This window comes from Haliaeetus leucocephalus, unplaced genomic scaffold, assembly GCF_000737465.1.
Source record: "Haliaeetus leucocephalus isolate CR32 unplaced genomic scaffold, Haliaeetus_leucocephalus-4.0 Scaffold932, whole genome shotgun sequence".
Classification (NCBI taxonomy): Eukaryota; Metazoa; Chordata; class Aves; order Accipitriformes; family Accipitridae; genus Haliaeetus; species Haliaeetus leucocephalus.
The window spans coordinates 4,967,043-4,989,533 of NW_010973368.1; the positions used below are offsets into that span (position 1 = coordinate 4,967,043).

General features: G+C 40.2%; 1 protein-coding gene across 1 annotated transcript in view; it reads right to left on the bottom strand.

Annotated features, from left to right (window-relative positions):
* Positions 1 to 436: 436 nt before the first annotated feature.
* SPTLC2 (serine palmitoyltransferase, long chain base subunit 2) overlaps positions 437 to 22,491 on the bottom strand; it is a 65,696-nt gene continuing 43,641 nt past the window's right edge. The window contains exons 9-11 of the mRNA XM_010583771.1: positions 9,525 to 9,660; positions 6,313 to 6,442; positions 437 to 1,144 (exon numbers count right to left, since the gene is read on the bottom strand). Of these exons, the coding sequence (XP_010582073.1) occupies positions 1,025 to 1,144; positions 6,313 to 6,442; positions 9,525 to 9,660 (386 nt within the window). The 3' untranslated portion in view covers positions 437 to 1,024. The remainder of the gene's footprint in view (positions 1,145 to 6,312; positions 6,443 to 9,524; positions 9,661 to 22,491) is intronic.

Below are 22,491 nucleotides of genomic sequence, written 5' to 3' on the forward strand. Positions count from 1 at the left end.
GTTCTCCTAATAGTCATCCATTGTCTAGGCCTGCTTACTGACGGGTTCTGGTCTTAAGAAGCACAAGGCTGGCTATGGTTTACTTAATCCCAAGAGCACTCTTGTAGAACTTAGCAGTGACTTGTTCATGGTTTTATGATAATTCTAAAGCAAGAGAAATTAACCTGAAGATGAGAAAGCAACACACACTAAACCCACCTTTTTTTTTTTTTTTTAGCCAGAAGTACGTCAGAAGGAAGACAAAACACAGCCCATTTAAAAAAAAATTAACAACCCCCCTCTCTATCATTTACCCTATATCAAGAGGACAATTAGTGTCAAAACAAGGAGACAATCTGGAATCCATACTGGGAAGGAAAAGAGACTAGAGTTCCAGAAGTCCTTCTGCCTGTGGCTTAAAAAACTAAATAATGTTTGGGAACAATGGTCCTGTCAGTGACATGTCAACAAAACATTTATTTTAAAAAGGCTAAATTCAAGTTTTAAACACAAGTAACTGCAAAAGAAAAAAAAATTTGGTTGATTATCTATCTTGTTAAATATGTCAAAGTTAGCAATCAGCAGTTTCTCTAGGAAGTCTCCAAGAACAGGCAGGTCAGCTCGCTCTTTACTGGGAAGGTCAGATACCTAGCAGTGACACTGGAAATGCTGCCATGCCAGCGTCACACATGCTCACTTCATCTCAGCCAGCATTTGGGAGGGTAATGGTGCATACAAAGTCTGAGCTGATCAGGCACAGCCAACTTGGGTTGCTGTGAACTCATTGAGACAAATAAATAAAAAAAACCAAGAAAAAATAAAGCCAAGCACCTCTAGGGCCAGACCCCGAAGACACAGGAATCAAAGCTTTTTTTTCTCATCTCCCTATTTACAAAATGCCATTTAGAGCTGATGTGGCCACTTCAGTATTGTGAGGAAATGTCTGATAAGCAGTCATAAGTGTGTTGTTCATGGATGCTGTGGCCTGTGCGCCACAGAGTGTCCCACGGGGTGTGTCCCTCCCACCAAGGCACATGGAGGGAGTTCAGTCTTCTGTTTCTTCATATGTTGTCTCATCAAATGGCCGGTCCAAGAGAGGTACCAAACGGTGACGGGAATATTTCAGTTGTAAAAGGTCCCCAACTTCATCGATTTCTTTTAAAGCCTGAGAAAGAGACCACAGTAGATCAGCAGAGGAGACAGATACAAGCAAGTTATCAGCACATCTTCCTTTTTGCATGCCTGCAGACTACTCTGACAGCCGTTTTACTTAAGTAAGATTTTACTGTGCTAGAAGTCCGTAGCTTCAGAGGTGCATGGGATTTGGTTTAGATTTTAGCATTCAGAAGTCTTGAGACCAAGCGAGCAGCACTGGTCACTTAACTGAGAGTGACTCTGCACCCACTCGATTACTCCATTTCTGAGGCAGGATCATAATATCCAGCAATACTAACTCAAATTTCACAGCCCCCCTCCCCCCCCCGCCGAAAGCCATGACTATTCATAGAGAGAAAAAACAAGAACAGTGTTCCTCCCTCCCTGGAGGTAGTAAAGCTGAAGCAGAAAAAAATAGACATGGAGGTTTGACTCCTCTTTACGCATCATTCAGTATGAAAAAAACAGTTGTGTTAGCATACCATTTCTGACTTACTGGATTTTTTTAAATGACAAAGATAGCAAAAGGTAAACTGCAATATTGTGCTAACAAGTTTATTGATGCATTTGTTGTATCTAAACTTGGTTAATTTGCATTGTCCATATAAAACTAGAGATGCAAGCTCTGTATTGTAAACAACATTGCATGGGAGGTTTTTGCCAGCCAATCCAAGGAATGAAAAATGTTATTCTGGGTAGGATCCCAAGAACTTTCTCCCTTGAAAGCAAGTCCCACTGACTGAGGTTGCCACAAAAGCAACGCTCAGGCAACTGATGGCCCAGAACACTGCTAGTGAGCTAACAAAACATTTCACCGTTTTGACCTGAATGCAAATGTTATGAAGTTTACCAGAGATCAAACATCTCCTAACATAAGAAACACGGAAAGTCCCAGCTCAGTTAATCATACGTTCTTTATGTTGCAATCTCTTTGATAAGACACTGGTTCACAATGGGGTTTGTTAAAAGCCAAACCCTAAACTTCAATTCACTTCTCTACAGAACGCTCCTGGAGCAAGGTACAAAATAAATCAGTTGCTGCACAGAAATTTGCAACAGTATGTGATGCTAATTATCCTATATGGGCAAGTGACAAAGAAATGAGCTCAAAAGATGACTTGCAAGTCCAATGTGATTTTTGAACTCGAAGGTTGGCATTCTGCACTCCCTTGAATTGTAAATTTATTCAGATAGGTACATTCAGCATTCCTTCAGAATGCCACTAATTCAACATTAATGCTACAATTTTAACATGTTCTGGGTCAAATGCCTGTCTCTTGAGAATAGTTGGGAGATGGGGGTTAATATCCCTACATGCTTTTCCGTCCTGGATGGATAGTTCAAGTTTTTGTTTCTTTAAAAAATGGCCCCTCATGCTTGTTATATCTGGCAGCAAAAACCTCTCCACTCTGAAATCTGGGGGAATGACAAACCCAGAAGTTGGACCTCGGTAAAACAAAACCAAAACAAAAGCATGGGCACAGTTTGCCAGAGCTTTAAGTAAAGATCCCATATGGAAACAATTCAAGGTTAAATTTCTGTTGAAAGAGTCTGTTAACTGTTATTCTTAAATGCAGATTTAGGATTTTATTAATTTAAAACAAAAAGGACCATGTGACCGGCAAAGACTACAAAGGAAATGGCATTGGTGAACTCTGACTTCAGGAGAGTGTAATATATTTTTCATCACTGAAAAGAAAGCACCAGCCCACAGGGATGCAGGTTATGAGGAACTTCACTCTGATCCTGAGCCAAATATTTTAAGGCAAGGAAGTTTTATTTACATAAAACGGTTAAAATTGTAACTGAGAACTGTTCCCCATCATGTGGGTTTACTTAATAAGAACAAGGACAAATATCAGCATTTACAAGACAAGCTTCTCTTTGCCATGCTCCAAACCTGGATAATTTTTTTTTTTCCAGAAAAAATACCATACCAGACCTAGTTAGCATCCATGCACGCACAGATGGGCTACCGAGTTCTCTCCTCTGTCACTGACTTGAAAAGCACTCTGCCAGCTCTCTCCAAGTCTATTCATTACAGTTCTTTCTCCTCCTGGATATTGTTGCCACAGTTCAGCAGAGGGATCAGATCTGAGGGCTACCTTAATGATTAGCTGCCTGAAATCAGTCCCCTTTCACTGCATCACAAGAAAACACAACACAAAGTCACCGACACAAAGACTTGTTCCTTATTAACTCCTCTTGCCAATGTTCTGGGTTCAGAGCATGTAGCTGTTTTGAACCTTAAAGTGGATTACACTAACTTGGAACAAAGCCTCCACATACCGAGCTAACTCAGGATTTCTTCATGCACTTCAAAATTCACACCTCATTTTGTCCTGGATTAATTTGCTTAGGCAGACAAGCCCTAATATATTAAACAAGCATTTCCTCAATTTAGAGCATTTAGCACCTACAGAGGTACTCTAGAAATGAGTCTTCAGAGATAAATGCACAAAACTTGAAACATTTTCTGGAAAACAGAAAGACTTGTAAGCGAATTGCCAGGAAAAGAGGTTTTTTAAGTGGAGTAATAGAAGTTACAGATTGGTTTTAGAAGAGAGCAAGTATAGTACTTATATAGACCCTGCAAAAGCATCTTGTTACGATGAAGAGTCCAGCTAGTCATAAAGAGAGAAGACAAAGAATCTAACCAACAGCAAGACTGCATGATTACTCAGGTAGTGCCAGCACATCAAGTTTGCATGTTTCAGTTGTAGCTCAGTTTGCAGCAATATGATTTCAGAGACTTCAGTTTTCTTTCTTTTCCTTCCTCCCACCTCCCTCCCATTCATCCCCCCCATGTCCACGTGGCCAGAAGTTACTGCTCCCTCATTTGTGTAAGGCACTCAGTTCTATTGCCATGGTCGAGCCAAGTTTGTGATAGTATTAATTTTATATGGGGGGAGAAAGGAAGGGAAGGAGAGGGCCTTCTCCAAACATACACTTCAGAATTTTTATATGGAATAGAAACAACTGAATTGGGATAATTATGAGAAAAGTAGCAGGACAAGTAGCTGGGAAGGAACTCCTTAGGCAGTCTGCTGTCAAAGTGTCAGGGCAGAATCTCTCAGGTCTTACAAGGCAGAAACAACTCAGAAGCAGAAAGTACAGCACCACAGATACATGGCACCTTGTTTAACTGATACAGAACAACACTGAAATACATTATGAAACTGCACACACCACTGCCTTACTATTTTTTGTAAAAAAACTGAAATAAAAAAGAGCCATTTTCAGCTGTTGATTTGAAAGTTCTGTGGCAGTGAAGTTTGAAAGTTTGAATCGTTTTTTTTTTCTTGACAAGATATTTGTAAATATCTGTTTATATGTCCCATTTGCTGTTCATATATTGAAGTATTACCACCTGATCATATCTGGACACTGGGCATGATTTCCCCTTCATTACTCCATGATGACTATTCCCAATCACCTTCTTGTCCACAAAATGTTTGAAAATAGTTTCAAGGATTCTTTCCTCCATCATTTTCCCAAGGATCAAGGTGAGGCTTCTCAATCTGCAGTTCCTCAGATCACACTTCTTGCCCTTCTTGAAGGGTGACATTTGCTTTCTTCCAGTCCTCAGGAACCTCCCCCTATCACCACGACCTTCCAAAGATGATAATCAAGAGTGGCCTTGCAATGACAGCCAGCTCCCTCAACACTTGTGGGTGCATCCCATCAGATCCCATGGACTTGTGTATGTCCAGTTTGTTTAAATGTTCCCTTATTTGATCCTCCTTCACACCAAGGGTAAGTCTTCATTGCTCCATATTTTTCTACTGATCTCATGGGCCCAGGATTCCTGAAGGCAAATCTCATCAGTAAAGACTGAGGCAACAAAAAGCACTGAGTACCCTGGCCTCTTGCATGTCATTTCTCACCTGATCCCTATGCCATTCAGCAGCAGCCCCACATTTTCTCTACTCTTCTTTTTGCTACTAATATCCCCATAAAAACCCTGCCTACTGCATTTCATGTCCTTTGACAGATTCAACTCCAGGTGGGCTTTGGCTTTCCTGACCCCATCCCTGCATGCTCAGGATTGTCTCTATTTCTCCTGGGTCACCTGTCCCTGCCTGCATCTCTTATGTGCTTCCGTTTTATGTTTTTGTTGGTTTGTTCATCCATGCAGGCTTTCCAATACATTTGGTCTCCTGTAAGTCAGGATGGACCACTCTTCGGGGGCGGTGGTGGTGGGGTGGGGGAATCAACCAGCTGGACACCTTTCTTTGGGATCATATCCTACGGGATTCTTCCAAGCAGGTCTCTGAACAGGACAGAGTCTACTCTCCTGAAGTCCAAGGTCATGACTCAACCTAGCTTAGGTTCTGAGCCACAGAACAGCAAAGTGGGGAAAAATGTACAATGGAGAACTTTGACAGAGCCTAAGACAGCCCATGTACATGTTCATCAAAGAAGGTTATTCAGAAGACTCAAAAATGAGTGTAGTTACCACACCAAAACATACTGAGGATAGTCAGGCTTATTAATATAATCCCTTTCAACTATATTAGTCACAGAGTAACTTCCATCCTTAATTTTTAAGGCAGCATCTCCCAACTGTGATGCAGGCATCCTTCCAGTGGACCTCTATTCCTGCTGGAACACACTTACTGCAGGCAGGAGTCGTAAGGCATTGCACTTGGCACAGACTCATTTAGGACAGGATCATTTAAGATACAGTGCTCTGAAGCTGTAAACAAGAACTGGAATAGTAATCTTTGGAATAAAAATTCTCACTGGTAATCATGTGCTGAGGTTTGCACTTGCTTTTGAGAACACAGGTGTTTTGAAGGTTCTCAGGCTTTTTCTTGCTTACCTTCTGCATCTAGGGTCAGAAGCAGCAGAATTTTTTCCTTCTAAAAGGTTCAGTGGAAGGTAGAGCCTCTTAAGAGAGGAAGAAGCATTATCTCAAAGGAATGAGACTGTCTCTCTCACATCATTTAAAATAGGAAAAGAAAGTCCCTGAGATTTATTGTAGGCAGCCATTCTGCATTGTTGAAGCAAGGAAAGAGAGATGGAGTCATTGCCAGCTCTACTACACAAGGCTCTGAACATTAGGTTCAACTAGTTTGTATACCAAACATTGAACCAGTCTACAAATAATAGACAATTGTTGTACCTTGATGTATAGAAGGCATGAGCAAAAGGAAGACAAGACGAGACACTTACTGTATCAAGCATCTCTTTGGTATGAGCTGCAGACAAACAGAATCTGGCTCTGGACTCAATGATGGGGGTGGCAGGGAAGCCCACAACCACAACACCAATATTCCGCTTCAGCATCTCACGCCCAAATGCACTGCCAGAGAGAACAAGAAAGATCGTCAGAATTGTATCAGTGGCAGCAAAGCAGCATGAAGGTTATGTTAACCCATACAGGCTTTTGTTGAAGCAAGCCTGTAAGACCACAATCTGGAGCTTCCAGTGCTTTTTTAGAGGCAGAATACCTGTTCACAAAACCCTTTTTTTTAACTCAATCCCAAGGTGGTCCTCCTCAAAAGGTTTCACTGTATTAACTTCTAACAAAGCTGAAAGATGGTATGTGGCAAAGGCTGGTCTTTTAGCAGACTATTTCTAAATGGATTTGTAACCTAAGCTTGGAAATCTTTCCGATAAGAAACAGGGATTTTGGCTCAGAAGTTTGGCTATACAAGGAATCCCCCATGCTGCAATCCTCCAAAGCAGATGCTTCTGCAGTTTCAAGAGTTTGTTTTCACCAATTTAATTCAATTAAAGTACATTATGGTGTCACAGAATGTACCACTTAAGTGCCTATCATGGGAACCATTGAATTGCCACAATAAATTGAGATCATCTAATCTGATAACAAATATTTTTAAGGAAAATGCAAAGACCTCTTAAAACTGTCACACAGTATCTTCAACAAAACAAATTCTTGCGGTGAACGGAGTTAAATCCAGCTGGCGGCCGGTCACAAGTGGTGTTCCCCAGGGCTCAGTTTTGGGGCCAGTTCTCTTTAATATCTTTATCAATGACCTGGATGAGGGGATTGAGTGCACCCTCAGTAAGTTTGTGGATGACACCAAGTTGGGAGGGAAGGTTGATCTGCTCAAGGGTAGGAAGGCTCTACAGAGGGATCTGGACAGGCTGGATCGATGGGCCAAGGCCAACTGTATGAGGTTCAATAAGGCCAAGTGCCGGGTCCTGCACTTGGGTCACAACAACCCCACGCAGCGCTACAGGCTTGGGGAAGAGTGGCTGGAAAGCTGCCTGGCAGAAAAAGACCTGGGGGTGCTGGTTGACAGCCAGCTGAACGTGAGCCAGCAGTGTGCCCAGGTGGCCAAGAAGGCCAACGGCATCCTGACCTGTATCAGAAATAGTGTGGCCAGCAGGAGCAGGGAGGTGATCATCCCCCCGTACTCAGCACTGGTGAGGCCGCACCTCAAGTACTGTGTTCAGTTTTGGGCCCCTCAATACAGGAAAGATACTGAGGTGCTGGAGCGTGTCCAGAGAAGGGCAACCAAGTTGGTGAGGGGCCTGGAGCACAAGTCTTATGAGAAGCGGCTGAGGGAACTGGGGTTGTTTAGTCTGGAGAAAAGGAGGCTGAGGGGAGACCTTGTCGCTTTCTACAACTACCTGAAAGGAGGTTGTAGCGAGGTGGGTGTTGGTCTCTTCTCCCAAGTAAAAAAGCAATAGGACGACAGAAAATGGCCTCAAGTTGCACCATGGGAGGTTTAGACTGGATATTAGAAAAAATTTCTCTACTGAGAAGGGTTGTCAGGCATTGGAACGGGCTGCCCAGGGAAGTGGTGGAGTCACCATCCCTGGAGGTATTCAAAAAACACATAGACATGGCAATTCAGGACATAGTTTAGTGGACATGGTGGTGTTGGGTTGATGGTTGAACTCCATGATCTTAAAGGTCTTTTCCAACCTAAATGATTCTATGATTAAAGAAATTAGCAGCTGTGACTTATGCGACGAGAGGCACGAAGATCTAGATCCTTTCCGTAATGACAGTGCAATTGTGGGTGTTTCTACAGGCCATAGGAAATGGTTAATCCTTTTTGAACTGACCTTGTCTTGAGAAGTAGCAATGAACTTAAGAGGCTTATAAGGATGTGTAAAAGTAACATCCTTTTACAAGGTTTTTAATTTTTCTGACTTTTACTTCTGCTACAACTATTTTCCTTATAAATAGGTGCGTCCTGATACACTTCATTTTGTATCCATTTAGTACTCTCAAAATATTTAAAAAAAGAGACTACAAGAGACAAAGAGAGGATGAAGTAGACCCAATGTAGATCCTAAGGGCCAACTCTCATCAGAGCTCTGTGTTCTTGCTCTTTTTTAAGTAAGTTACTGGCCCAACTGCTCAGCTAATAAAAATTTCCAGGGAAAAGATTGTAATGACTAGTAGAGCAGCTGAGCGGTAGAGACAGTATGCCTCTCTGTGCTGGACGGCACACACTGCAGACTCTACAGCAGCTATAAAGGTTACAGGCCTTTTAAATTAAATTAGGTTATACTGAGAAGGGTGGAGGAAGACTGTATCTAGCTTCATGCAGAGTGCTAGATGATGGTTGTTCCCTCACAGAACCACAGTGCTTAGCCAGACTGAAGCCTAACTGAGCTAGAAGAGCACTAGAGATGTTCAGTACAGCTTAAATGAAGCTCTGCTTTCCAGATTTAAAAGTGTTGGTTGAGCCCTGCATTATACACAGGACACTGAAAAGCAGCTACCAAAGTCAAGTTGTCCTTGAAATCAGGCTTTTGTTTATGTTGCAAAGATTTTTAATATATACATTATATCCTGCTTGCAGAATTTTAGCCTTAATTATCCACACAGCAGCCCACAAGTCCATAAGCATTTATAAAGCTATGTTGAAGTTTTATTAGTATTTACAATAACAATACCTGAGGTATTAAATCCAGACCTCTTAAAAAAACTCAGGATTCACCAAATACAGGTTGTTGTGTCCTGTCATGTCCTGCCCCTCTGTTTTTTCTTTTTTTAATTTTCAGAGTTTATCTGTGGAAATGTTGGCTGCTTCTGATCTAGGAGCTGGTTGAAAGATTCCTCCAGTGACTTTTAATCTTAATTTCCATTCAATTTCAGCTTCTCTTTAGCACATATATACACTTTACATATAAATAAAATGAAAAAAAAAACCGCCCAATTTTTAAAACATGGCATGTAGTGGTGAAATTGCTTCCCTGAAGTGCTTGCTTGCTGCCTCAAGCTACAAGCCTCGATTTTCTCAAGACCACTTATAGGAAGTTTCCATGTTTTGTAAGACTCAGTAATGATCATAAAAGCAAAAAATCAAACCAGTCTTTTCTTACATTTAGGGAACTCTTAATATTCTTGTACCATCCTAGCTTTAAAGATAGATGAGAAGTTATCCTGTTAAACCTACCCAATTTTTGCTGGCATGTACAGCATCAGAGGCACAACAGGGGAATCTTCATTTCCATAGATGATAAAGCCCATCTCTTTCAGTCGTCTCCTGAAATATCTCGTGTTCTCTGCTAGCTGCTGCACACGTGCTTTCCCTAGAAAAGCAATTAAGATAAGACTGCGAACACAGTAGTCATAAGTCACATGCATAACTGCAACACAAGACCTCTAGCTAAAGTACAAACTGTGAATGTGCCGCTTGTGCTTACGGAAGTGTTAAAATTAATTGCAAACTAGAATTCGCAGTTTCCTCTCCCTCATGTAATCAAGACTAATCACTCCTCTTCTGACAAGGCTGTAGCTGAATGGACTAAGACAAGCACAGCCATCAAGTCCAAGCACTCCCTAGTTTTTCCATGTCAGGTTTTTAATCAAGAGGTACCCAGCAAAACAAGGCAGTTACCTGCTTTTAAACAAGATTCAAAATTTGCTCAAAATTCATTGGTAACTGCATCTTGAGGAGTTTGCTTACACTTTGAATAAGTAATGGAAACCTACTGAATCAGCTGGGGCTGTTCACTGTGTTTTATCCTGGTTGCCTGTATTAATGGAAATTACTACCTTCCTCCTTAGATCTGTTTGCTGAACTGATCATGTGGCTGCTCCCTAACCTTTTTCAGTTAAAATGAGCTGGGTTTAAATTAAACATATTACTTCTGATAATCCAGCTCACTTTGCACATGCAGCAGCAGCCAATTTATCATGTATTCAGCCAATTCTGTATGGATTTTTTTTGACATTTGTCAAAATTGGTACACAGGACACTAGACAGCTAGCATAATTTAAATATTCCAGCTATTCAGACAGCCATAGGACAACCTATTTATCAGTTAATTAAATTCTAGCCTAACACAGTGTATTATGTTTCCATGTTGCCCAGAAAAAGATCCACATCATCTCACCTAAGCGGATGATAATGCATTTCTGATCAACTAATACTCTAATGTGCTTAAAAGATTAAGCACTATGCCATTGATGAGACTATAATAAGTAACATTTATAATTACTTGTCTCTGGTCCACAGACTACATTTCTGGATAATTGATTATCCAAACACTACCTTCACCAGGTGGGTGATTCATATACTGAAGCATTGAATCTACAGCAGCGTGGATCTATGCCACATAGTGAAGTCGGCTGCTAGATATTAATCGTCTTCTTTTAAAGTTGTAGATAACGTAAGGTGATTAACCAAAAGGAACACCAGGTCTCAAAGAAACATCCAACACCCATATGGCTCTGCTCCAGGCCAGAACAAATATAACTGTAAGAACCTATACAATTTTTGTAGCCAAGAGCATCAGACATTCCACCCACAACCATGCAATCAAAGGCAAAATCCCATCAAAGGCAAAGCATGAGAAAAAAGGATAAAACCTGTTAAGTTTGCAAAACTTGGCCTATTATTAGTGGGTAGGAGCTAGTATTTTTAACAGCACTCACTGCCATTTAAGACATCTCTTCTCCTCCATTAAGAGCATTATTTCTTAATCTCCCCCCCCCCCGAGTTTCTGCAGAAGTTTAATTCCTCTTTGCCCAAAAGCAGTAAGATTTCAGTAAAACACAAAGGCATCTTGTGCTTATGAAACTTATTTTTTAATTGGCTCACATCAGATGAGGTCCTCTAGTGGAGACCCAGCTTTCTCTTGTGTTTTCAGACCAATTAGTTGGTTATTTTAAATAACCCAGACTGCAAAGGGGAAAAAAAAAAAAAAACCAACAACAAAATAAAAAGAAACAGGCCTATTGCAAGATACTACGGATAGTGGGCCAAAAGCCACTACTTGCATTTCTAACATTGAGACAATCTATAAATATGCAAGTGTTCAGAGCAATCTACATGCAGAAAAAAACAACTATGATACCTTCTGAGAAAGCTGCATCCACATGTCTCCTATACAGAAATGCACAACTTCTGACAACATTTCAGGTCAGTAATGTACAACCCCATCAAAATACACATGAAATTTCACCACTATGAGAGTAGTAAGGTAACGTACACAGCTGGGTACCACTGCTTTGATCAGCCCCTCTCCCATGACCACGAACGCAGCTTCTCCCATACATACATTCTCTCCATGCTCCCATAAAGCATGGAGTTTACAGTGCTTCAAGCAGAAGGAACTTCAGTACCTTTATAGTTTTCCCCTCTACACATTCACACCCTTTTCCAAAGTTGGGAGCCTTCCAGGCTAAAGATTAAAGAGCAACCTTAATTTGTAGTTGGCAACCGCTTCACAGTCTTCCTTAAACTCTTCCCCATAAAAAGAGTTTATGATTCTAGATTTGTCCTTACAGATTGAAGAGCGCTTTGAGATGTAAACAAGTTTCATGTGCAAGTCTTTCAGTTCTCTACAGAGAAATAATTACCTACTACAGCAATTGACAGATTTGGAAGACACTTGCCTTCTTCAGGTTTGTGGGTCTCAAAAGCCTGTCAGCTTTTACTTTGCTCCAGAACCATCAGTCAATTTAATGAAACTATCACCTCTCTAAAAACTTGTCATGATGGCTACCAACAATATTTCCAAGAACTTGAAAACATATTCAGTGGTGTCTTCTCACTACCCACCACATGCCATTACCATCTTCTGAAGAGAACTGTAGTTGTGGTGAAGCAAAGCACCAGGAATCAAACAAGAATTGGGCACAGGTTCCTTGTCCTTTGCTTTCCTTTCTCCCTGCATTCTGTGCAACCACACTCCTCTGCACTTCAACATATTTAGTCTCCCATTCCACTATTAAATCCTGCACTTGAAGAGTGATGCTATGTGTTAATTGAATATGGTTTGCAATATTATGCAACAAGCGTACACTCAGTGTTCAGCTCTCCTAACATTTGCTGGTTCAGCCCCACTGGTACACACTAGTAGTTAACCAGAGGGCTGTTAATTGCTACTACCATGTTTCCTGGGACCACAAGGACAAAACAAGCAGTGCCTGGAGACAGCAGTGACTAGGTACCACTGCTAATCCCACTTGTACCCAAACAGTGCTTGAGCATTCAGACAGGACCTCAAAAACCCCTTCCCAGTCCAAACATCATCTGAAGCTCAGAGCTCTGTCCACATCTGCTCAACTGTAGGCCTAGAAAGTCTGCCAGGACTGCAGCAATCCTCCAGCAGCTGGCTTTCTTGGCAGTACGCAGCTTCATTTTTAAGACCACGCAAAAAAGGCCGGCTCAGACACCACCCTGCCAATTGTTCTCGCAGAGTTGTGCAATGATTCTGGTAATATCCTTTCATCTAGGAAACTGGAATGTGATGACCTTCAGGGAGGGAAGGAAAGGGGGAAGAAAGGGAGTATTACTGGAACCGAGTTCTTCAAAAGGCTAGAAAACTAGAACCCCTTATCACAGCAACTGATCTGAAGTCCCTTATGGGTCCTGTGAATGGCTTAAACTAGCTACTGACAGACCTACATTGGAATTAAAGGATTAACTAATAAATTCTCCTTTGCTTTTATACCCTTTTGCAAGTTTCCTGCAGTCATAACAAGATTGCTCTTGCAACTTAGTAAAAACTTCCTTGCTTGTAGCAGCCTGGGCAACATTTAGTCTAAAGCCCGCATGTATCCCCTAAAGAACATGCTGCCCTTGTATGAGAAGTAAAGGTCACACACACCACCCAAGGGGGAGAAACACTTGCCCTTTACTACCCTCAACTCAGAGCTGTAGTTGTGTGGACTCAGCAGAGAAAGAAAAAAGAACAAAGAAACGCAACAACTGTCTCCGCTTGGATAGCTAAGATGGGCTGAATATTTATAGCTGACAGTTTGAGAAGAACAACGTGCTTTTACTTGACATAACATTATACCAGTCCAAGACAACAGGCAGTCACTTTAAATTGGGATTGCTCATTGTCATACCGACATTTTTTTACTGTACACCTTAAGTGCAGAATACATGGTAAAGAGTTGCAGCCCTCCTACCCCAAGTGGCAATATCCAAGTGTGAACACACAGATGAGCAGCAGCTTTGCTGAGGAAGTCACTCAGAGCTCCTCTCAAACCCTTCCTCTAAGGCCTTGCCCATAGCATCATGGTTGTTATCTACTATACATAGCCAAAAATGCCAGATAAATGCTTTTGCATTTATAAACCCTGTGCAACTTAACTTTAGACTTAACAGAACAGACAAGTCAGGCTTTAGAGTTTCTGCAGCAGAAGGGCTCAGTACCACCAGCTGAACCAACAGAGTAAGTAATGGCTGACTGACTGTAGTATTTTCACCATTCTTCCAATACCTAGCACATACCTTCCAATATGAATAGCAAACTTTTGCCCACTTCTAAACAAGCTTCGAAAGATGGTGTTTCTACATTTGTGTGAGGGAAAGCATTTCTCTTTTCTGACATTTCACCATACGGCATATGAAGTCTTACAAATATATAAGGCAAGCAAAATTCTTCAAGAAATGCAGCTAGCACCTCCCCGAAAAAAAATATTCCAACAGCCTAGAGAAAGCACTCCATTATGAATCTAAAGGCACATGAGATGCATGTTCCCCATAACCCTAGCGGAAAGTAAGTTAGTATCTCTGCCAGGACAGATTCCCAGAGGCTAGAAGAATGACATTTCATCACTTGTGAAGGCCTCTGCTTTAGAGATCACATTGTTCAGAAAGACAGAAGTTACAGTAAAAATAGTACCTAGAAGATGTTTAAGCAAATTTCTTCTTGAAGCAGAAATTAAGTTGATACTTACCATAGTTATCTGCAGGATAAAGGGGGCTGCACATTCCACCACACCAAATCTAAAGTCTTCTTGCAAAGGGTTTATCAATAAGGCGCATAAACAGAGAAACTCACCTGTATTTAGCCTCGCTGCTCTTTACATCACAGAAGTTCATGCTTAAACTAACAGTCCAAATACTGCAAGGATTCTCAGACAACTCTTATTTGCAAAAGGCAGTTTAATAAATACACAGCAATTTCTCAGCAAGTAAAAATTTTTTGCAAGGCCAGGATGAACTTAGTCTTTAGAAAAAATAATAAAAATAGAAAACCAGACACTTCTTAGAGCTGAGTTCTGTGTAACTTCTCTATTCCATGTCAAAAAATCATCTCTACAAAGAACAAAGCAGCCCTAGAATTTGTGGAAGTTACTCTGCCACGAAGATCCAATATTTGTAACGTTCCTGTCATCTATTAAGACTGATGAATTATCTATCATAGATGGTATTGGACTCAAAAGAAAATTTAGTTTCCCCCCCTCTTGTGATCTCCAGGCAGTAATTGGAGAGCAATCACAAATCTGTCCTTCCAAACAATGCAACGCTTCATCAGCAAGGCTTCTTGAGAAATAAAAGGCATGTTGCATTGTACACAAACAGACTACCGACTGACATTGAACTCCAGAGGGGCAAACCAACTTCAGATGGGCAAAAAACCACAAGCAGGATTTTATCTGCTTGTCACACTACAGATCACTGTCACTTGGATCTAAAACAAAGATACTCGATGCAATACAAAGGAAGCTATATGTTCACATTTTTAATTAATTCTTATAAAGACTTCAAAACCACATGGTATGACACATCTTTAAAAATGGTTCCTGAGCAGTAAAACTGTTAACTGTATGAACAAGCTGCAATACTTGTTGGTCAACAAATACCAGTTTACGTTAGATAGCTATGATGAAGTTACTATATATTCTTTCATTAACTGATCTTGTGGCTGTTCAACACGTGAGTTTTAATCTCACAGTCTTAATTTAACCTATTTTTTTGTCACCAACATGGACAATGAGGCTAAAGTGAGCCATTTCATACCTTTATCTTACATACCAGTTCAAGGCTAACATTTTTTTGTTTTAATGATTAAATGAAAAATTTAGAATAAATGAAAACTCTTGATATGAATAGATTACTATTCAGTACATGCCGAATAATTCCACTTGATATGTATTAATTGCCCAATTACACAAGTCTCTACAACAGCTCATGCTGTAACATAATAGAATGCCCTCAGTTCCAGTTTTCATTGTGATCAACAAAATTAAAACATTTACTAGCAAAGATTTGTAAGAATTATGTGAGACCTTGTGAAGATGTATTTTGATAGTAGCACATTGCCTCTGATAAGACTCAGTACGTATCTAACAAGAAGTAGGTTTTGTTAAGAAGATTGGCCAGAACATATTAAAGGCATCTTTTAAATCACTGCAAGAAGTGAAGAAGATTAATCTAATCTTAATATCAGATCCATAAGGCATCTTTGAGATGAAAACACTCCATTAATTCTTTGCACAAGAGTTACTTTCAGTCTCTAATTTAATTTGTTTCACATTGTTTTCCAATCTTGTCCCATCTTACAAACTCTTGCCAGTACAGAGGTGTTGGAGGTGAGAAACTGTGTATCACCTACTGACAGATGTGCCATCCTTAATTTGTGGCAGAAACATGTCTCTTGGTATTGCTTATTTCAGACAATGACGGGATTTATCTGGCAATTAGTTTACCCTGACAAATACCACAGCTTTACTGATGTTAGCATGACCTCAGCAGGAATGCTTTACTAGGAGTGCTATCAATTTTGTAGGACTGCTTACCTGGGCAGGTTTCTTGTCCTCTCCTCTCCTGACAGCCACAATCTAGGGAATCTAATAAACCTTCCCTCCCGCCTTGTACAATCTTGTTTCCCAAGATTAAACAAGTTTATTTTTTTGTCTGTCTTAGAAGAGAAAGAAATAAAAATCAAGCTAACTAAAAGAAGGTACTTGGTCAACTAAGTGCTCGTGCAGATTATGGTAGCTCTGTGTGCATGTATACATGCACGTGCGTGTGTGAAAGGACATCAAAGCAGCAGATCTCAACATATTTTTTCAGGAAACAATGCTGAAAGGCATTTTATAACCTGAACAGTAATGTTTACTGACTGTTGCTAGTTACTTAAGTAACAACCAAGCCTCCATATTCTTGTGTGGAATAAAAAGAGCTTGTGGAAAGGGTATGTTCTGCAGCATCTACTATCGTTCCCAAATGACGTGACCAACCTAACAACCCAATTTTATGGAAATCCCCGACCACGCAAGCTTACTAAGATTTTTACCAGACATGTATGTAATGAAGAGCCAACTATCACTGAAAATAGAAAAGAGAGAAAGAAATCACAATCCATTATGAAGGCACAGAGAACAAAGTGATGCCGTTGTGTCCTGCTCCCCAAACAGATGATAAGGTGGCTAAAGACATCCTACATGGAAAGGATATGGACCAGGCTGCAACATTTCATGGTTGATTTTCTGAGAGCACCAACATCAATAACAGTGAAGATAAAGCACTATTTCATTAGCATGAATAGAGCTTTTTCTCCATATACCTTGCTATCAGTGGGCCAAACAGAAGAAAATAAGTGATAATTTCTACTTCAAGAAGCCTATATTCTCAAACATTTGGAATTGTTTAAATCTAAGTAAACTGGTGATGAAAACTTGGTTGCATATAACATTCTCTAGAAGTTTGTTTCTTCAAGTCAGAGTGATGCTATAGTATATTCAAGCTTGTAAATTTTTCCACATTAAAACCCTCTTGTTTTTGCAAAGGCTTATACTTCCATTCTGTTTATTATTCCTACATTCTGTCTTTTGGTTGGCTGTTTCAGTGGAAGACATAATTCAGCATACTCTGTTTTGGAAACAAGCATTTTTTAAATCTCAACCAGGAATTCAATATTCTTCTGCTGATTTAACAGATTCTCTACTAAGCTTTCAGAAGCTAAGTTGCCTCCCGAGGGCTTATGAAGATCTTTTGCAATGTCAACATAATAAGTCAAGTTGTTTTCTGGACACTGTATTTGTAAATACCTCATCATTAAAAACCCCACAACAGCCAATTCCTTTTTTTTTTTTTTGAGAAGGCATAAAAGCACTACTGCTTTTTTACTGCTATGAACACATTTTTCATGTGAGATATAGAAAATTCCCTCTTCAAGGCTTCTCCTGAAAAGTACAAGTCAAGCATGACTTCTAACAACATTTGCAGAATAAAAAAAAAAAAAAAAAAAAGCAAAATTTTTTTAGATTTGCCAAGTAGCAGAAAGAACAAGCACAACTTGAGAATATCCAACTGGAAACAAGGGTCAGATTCAAAACAAAGCAGTACCTATTTAAGGACTATAGTAAGTAAACTGAAAGCTTGAGAAAGTGATATTTTAAACTAAAAAAAAACCCCACAAAAAACCAACACTGGAACACTAAACAAAATTTCAGTTCAATATTGATTAAATGCCAACACTTACCTTTTAAGGAAAAGTTGCACTAAGAGAGACAGAGAGAGCGTGATGTTGTTAAAAATGGTGTAATAGATGTTTAAGGACCTGGGATGGTAATATCTGCCAGAACTGATTTTAAAAGTCTTGTAACATTATCTATCAGAAAGAAGACTCATAACACGAACTCACATCCCAAGGCAGAAAGGGAGATCAAGACTGACCGATTCATGTGCACAATCCTGCCAAAGGCAGCACTCACCTACACAATAATGGAAAAGTCAGCTCCTACAGCAACCTATTCTTTTGGCCTCAAAAAAAAAAAAACAAAACCGTGATTTACAACAGCTCAAAAGCAAGAAGGAGGTTTAAAGCAAAGTTTTCACTGGTTTCTTCTCAGAGATCATACTATAAAAGCTAATAAGGAAAATTTTATTATACATTTCATACAGATTTCTTATCTTTCAGAATATTTTTCCTATCTCATTGTTTAAGTTTCAGGGACAAGGTGGCTCCACAGGTACCAGTCTGCTTCCTCTAAGTTTGCACGTGTGAGCACTGCACCACTGCCAATATTTGCAGTGCAAATTTTACATCCTTTCCTTCAGATGCTGTCTGCAGATTTTCATTACAGTTCTTCAGAAAAGTATTATATGCAATTATACAATGTAACCTGAGATTGCACAGGGACATATTAAAATGTATGGGTCAGAATACTATATTCCCTCAGTTTTACATTATAAAGCACCAGCTCACACAGGCAAATGCTAAGAAAACCTGGTGAAACAATGAGAATCTTAAAAAAGTAATTAGAATAATTCCTTAGCTCAGCACTATTATATTACTGTTTAATAGCTCAAACTCTAGCATTTAGCAAGCCAGTCAGGAGAGAGAAGCAACTCACTGGGGTTTTCTGCAGCGCTGCTGGGGGGATCCAGGTTTGAAACAAGCTTGGAAATGGGAAGAGTCATTAGGCTTTATGTCTAGTCTGGGGTCACCAGAAGGACCGAGCATCTTCCACTAGGGGCCACTGCTGCACAGAGGGAGTCCACGGCCACCCTCTGCGGTACCTGGGGGCAGCTGCGGACTCCCTCCGGGCAGCAGCGACCTGCTGCCAGGATGCGCTTCCCCCCCAAAAAAAGCCTATACCGCAGCATGGTAGAGCCATGCTTAATTCATCCAGCAGACGCTAAGGAACCACTAACTGGACAGCTGAGTCAAGTTATTTATTCTTCTGACACGCTTGCGTGCTTCCCAAGTTCACGGCTCAGGAGATGAACTACAAATAACATGGGAGGAGAAGCCCGGCTGAAGAGCCAGTGCACTTGAAAGCATGAATGAGGAAATCAAAAGACCGCTGAGAGCTCATGTTCGTTGGCCATATGGCAGCAGCATTAGCAACAATTTATTTTAAGAGAAGCGGTGAAGGGCTTGGCTCATGACCATTCTGAGTTAACCCCGTGCCTATGGCTTTTTAACAAGACTGTATGCAGGGGATTTGCCTGGATTACATGGGTACTGAGTGTGGAGCCGCTGTGGAGGTGATGGTAAAAATGCTCAGTGCATTAAAGGAGAGAGGAAAACAGTTAAATTTGATTTAAAAAATGGGCAATGGTACAGCCAAGGAGATTCAGAAACAGAGAAAGGAGAAAAGAAAAATTATGGCTCATATTCTTGGCATTGAAAGGTCTCCAAAAAACAAAATTTATGCTAATACTAAGTATCTGTCATTGCATTTGCTATCAAGCTAAACAGTTCCAGTGGAGTCTAAAGGCATGCCAAAAACCAGCTGGGTGCATGTATTGTGTACTCATTGAGTTTATATATACTGGTGAGCTTGAAGCCTTCGGCATATTCCAAAGCCCAGAGGAATATTTTTATATTTGCACTTTCTGATTTTGTTTGCAACTACCAGCTGCACTCAGAGAGCTCCAAGGCAGCCTGCTTGCACCATGAACTTCATCATAAAGAGATGCAGCTCTCGCCATGAAGAGATCATGTTTATTGATGTGACTAGAAAGATATGATTTGTTAAAGAACTACCATTTAAAATATACTGACTTAAAGAGGTTTTCAAAAGAACTTTGGTTGAGTGTGTAATCATAGAATAGTTTGGGTTATAAAGAACCTTCCTTTAAAGGTCATCTAGTGCAACCCCCTGGCAATGAACAGGGACATCTTCAAATAGATCAGGCTGCTCAGAGCCCTGTCCAACCAGACCTTGAATGTTTCCAGGGATAGGACATGTACCACCTCTCTGGGCAACCTGTTCCAGTGTTTCACCACCCTCATCATACAAAATTTCTTCCTTGTATCTAGTCTGAATCTACCCCCATTTAGTTTAAAACCATTACCCTTTGTCCTACTGCAACAGGCCCTACCAAAAAGTTTGTCCCTGTCTTTCTCATAAGCCCCCTTTAAGTATTGAAAGGCTGCAACAGAGGCACAATTCCCAGATGTTGTTACTAATTGTTAAAAATAACACATATTCCACAGTTTATTATTCTATTAATAGAAACTCTGCATTGGTGACCACAAAAGAACTTGACTGATGAGGCTGCACATGCACTCCAAACATCACAGTGGTAGTATTGCCCAATGTTGTTGTAGCCAATAAAATAGTATTTGTATTAACAGGGTAAGTCTGATTTCTTCATGCTGTCCTGATCTGCATATCATTTAAACTACAAATTCTCTAGAGCAGTCACGATCTCTGTACAGCAGTGAGCACAACAGTCTTGGCTCATGTCAAAGGTTTTCTGCAATATGGTGACACAAAGATGTTACAAAATGACACGGCAATAAAATCAGCTAAAATGGCTGATTGGCCATGCATAGCCATGACAGTATTTTAATTATTTGATTAGTCACCTTCTGCCTCAAACAGCAGGCTTCATTATGTGAGCAGAAAAACTTTGAAATAAGATATATGTGTAAAGGAGACCAGCATGAATAAACATTTTAAGGAGTTAAAGGCAGTATTAAAACCAATTGATTTAAACTGAGTTTAAACCAATGTTTTATCAAACTACAGGAGACAGTTTTTCTACAGCAAAACCCTTTTATAAGATCCTGAAAAAAATCAAGCTTTAAAGGGACAGAAACCAAACTAATACAATGCTACTGACACCAGAGCCACAGAAAAAACCAAACGGGTTAATGGACCATCCTGCCTCACATCTGGCCAATGTTGGCTCCTAAAACCAGCATAAACCAAATATTTAGTAACAGTTGCAAAAACGTAAAATAAGTGAATTCCATTAGAGATGTTTATAAATGCTGAAACTTTTACATTATTAATCCTTAGTTATTAAAGTGAAATTACTAATGTTATTGTTTTGCCTAGACTCAGTGTCATTTTTGTACAAACAAACAGCTAACACAAAGCAGCAATGGCTAACAGCAGAGTTCTGGGAGTAGAAAGGTAACATACTGGCATACTTCCAGCTACAAATTTTTACTGAGCCATCATGCGACAGATCAGGATTCACATACATACCAGCCAGGCAATTCGGAACTTAAGGGCTGTCTACCACCACCACTTACTTACTTCTGCATATAGCTGAACTAGGTATTTCAGTGGTTAAAAGCATATCCAAACTACCCTATAGCTCCTGTCCATGGAGGTGGCAGTGGGAAGTATCTAATACACCAGAGTTCAGTCCAGAGCAAGAGTGGCTGAAAAGATTTTGCATGGTGAAACTTGTTAAGGCTACAAGAAGGAAAATGACTTCCTAGTAACTCAATTCTTCAATTATTTTGTCTGCACATACATTTAATCTTCTGGGTGCACATACATCATCAGTAATCAACCTTCATACTTTCTGCCCTTGTAGTTGGCACAATGCACCTGCATCTACCCAAGTGTGATTGAAACAAGGCTAATTTTCAGCCTTACATGTGTCCTTTACAGTCTCTCAACTACAGAATTCAGTAACCTACTGAGGACTCAGAGGAAGGTTACTATGCATGAGAATAACACATCAAGTATTTACATTCCTTAAAAATGATACATCTACAAATCCACAGGATAGAAGACTCCAAGCACTCCCTGTCATTACAATTAGCCTACAGTGGGTCCAAGTCTTTAAAACATATGTGAACGAAAGGCTGCTTTATCAAATGTAGCATCACTACCAGATACCAGTGGCAAAGATTTTGATGAAGCTGTGACTGAAACATGAGATGACTGACCTGCAGATGTCTGAAAGACATTTTTAAGTTAGCTCAGGCTATGTTAGAGTATTTTAGCAGAGTATGCTTCCACTACTACAGAAGAACCTTCTGTAATGAATCCCAATAGTCCATGAAGGGACTGCAGCCACTGATAAACTGAAGTCTTGGACAAGACTTGATTGCTTTCCATAGTGGGAAGTTTCAGCTCCAAAGTACAAAGCTTAAACCAAAAATGCAAGATGGTAATATCCTGACTTGGGTGAAAAAAAAAAATCAAACATCATCAGGAAGAAAGTAGCTACTACTAAAACCTGTCAGTCATTCTTCTGTAGGAGGATCAGCAGAAAAGTAATCCTCATAGAAGGGAGGAGAAACTAACTGTTGCCCTGATGAGGCATATAAATACAGTAGGAATGAAAACTGGAACTTGCCTTAGAGAAGAAGCTTTTTTTCTAGGGGAAACACCTTTATCGGACTGCTTTGCTATGTCAGGGCTACAGGGTGACTGAATGTAGAGAATGGCATCTCAAAGACATAAGTGGC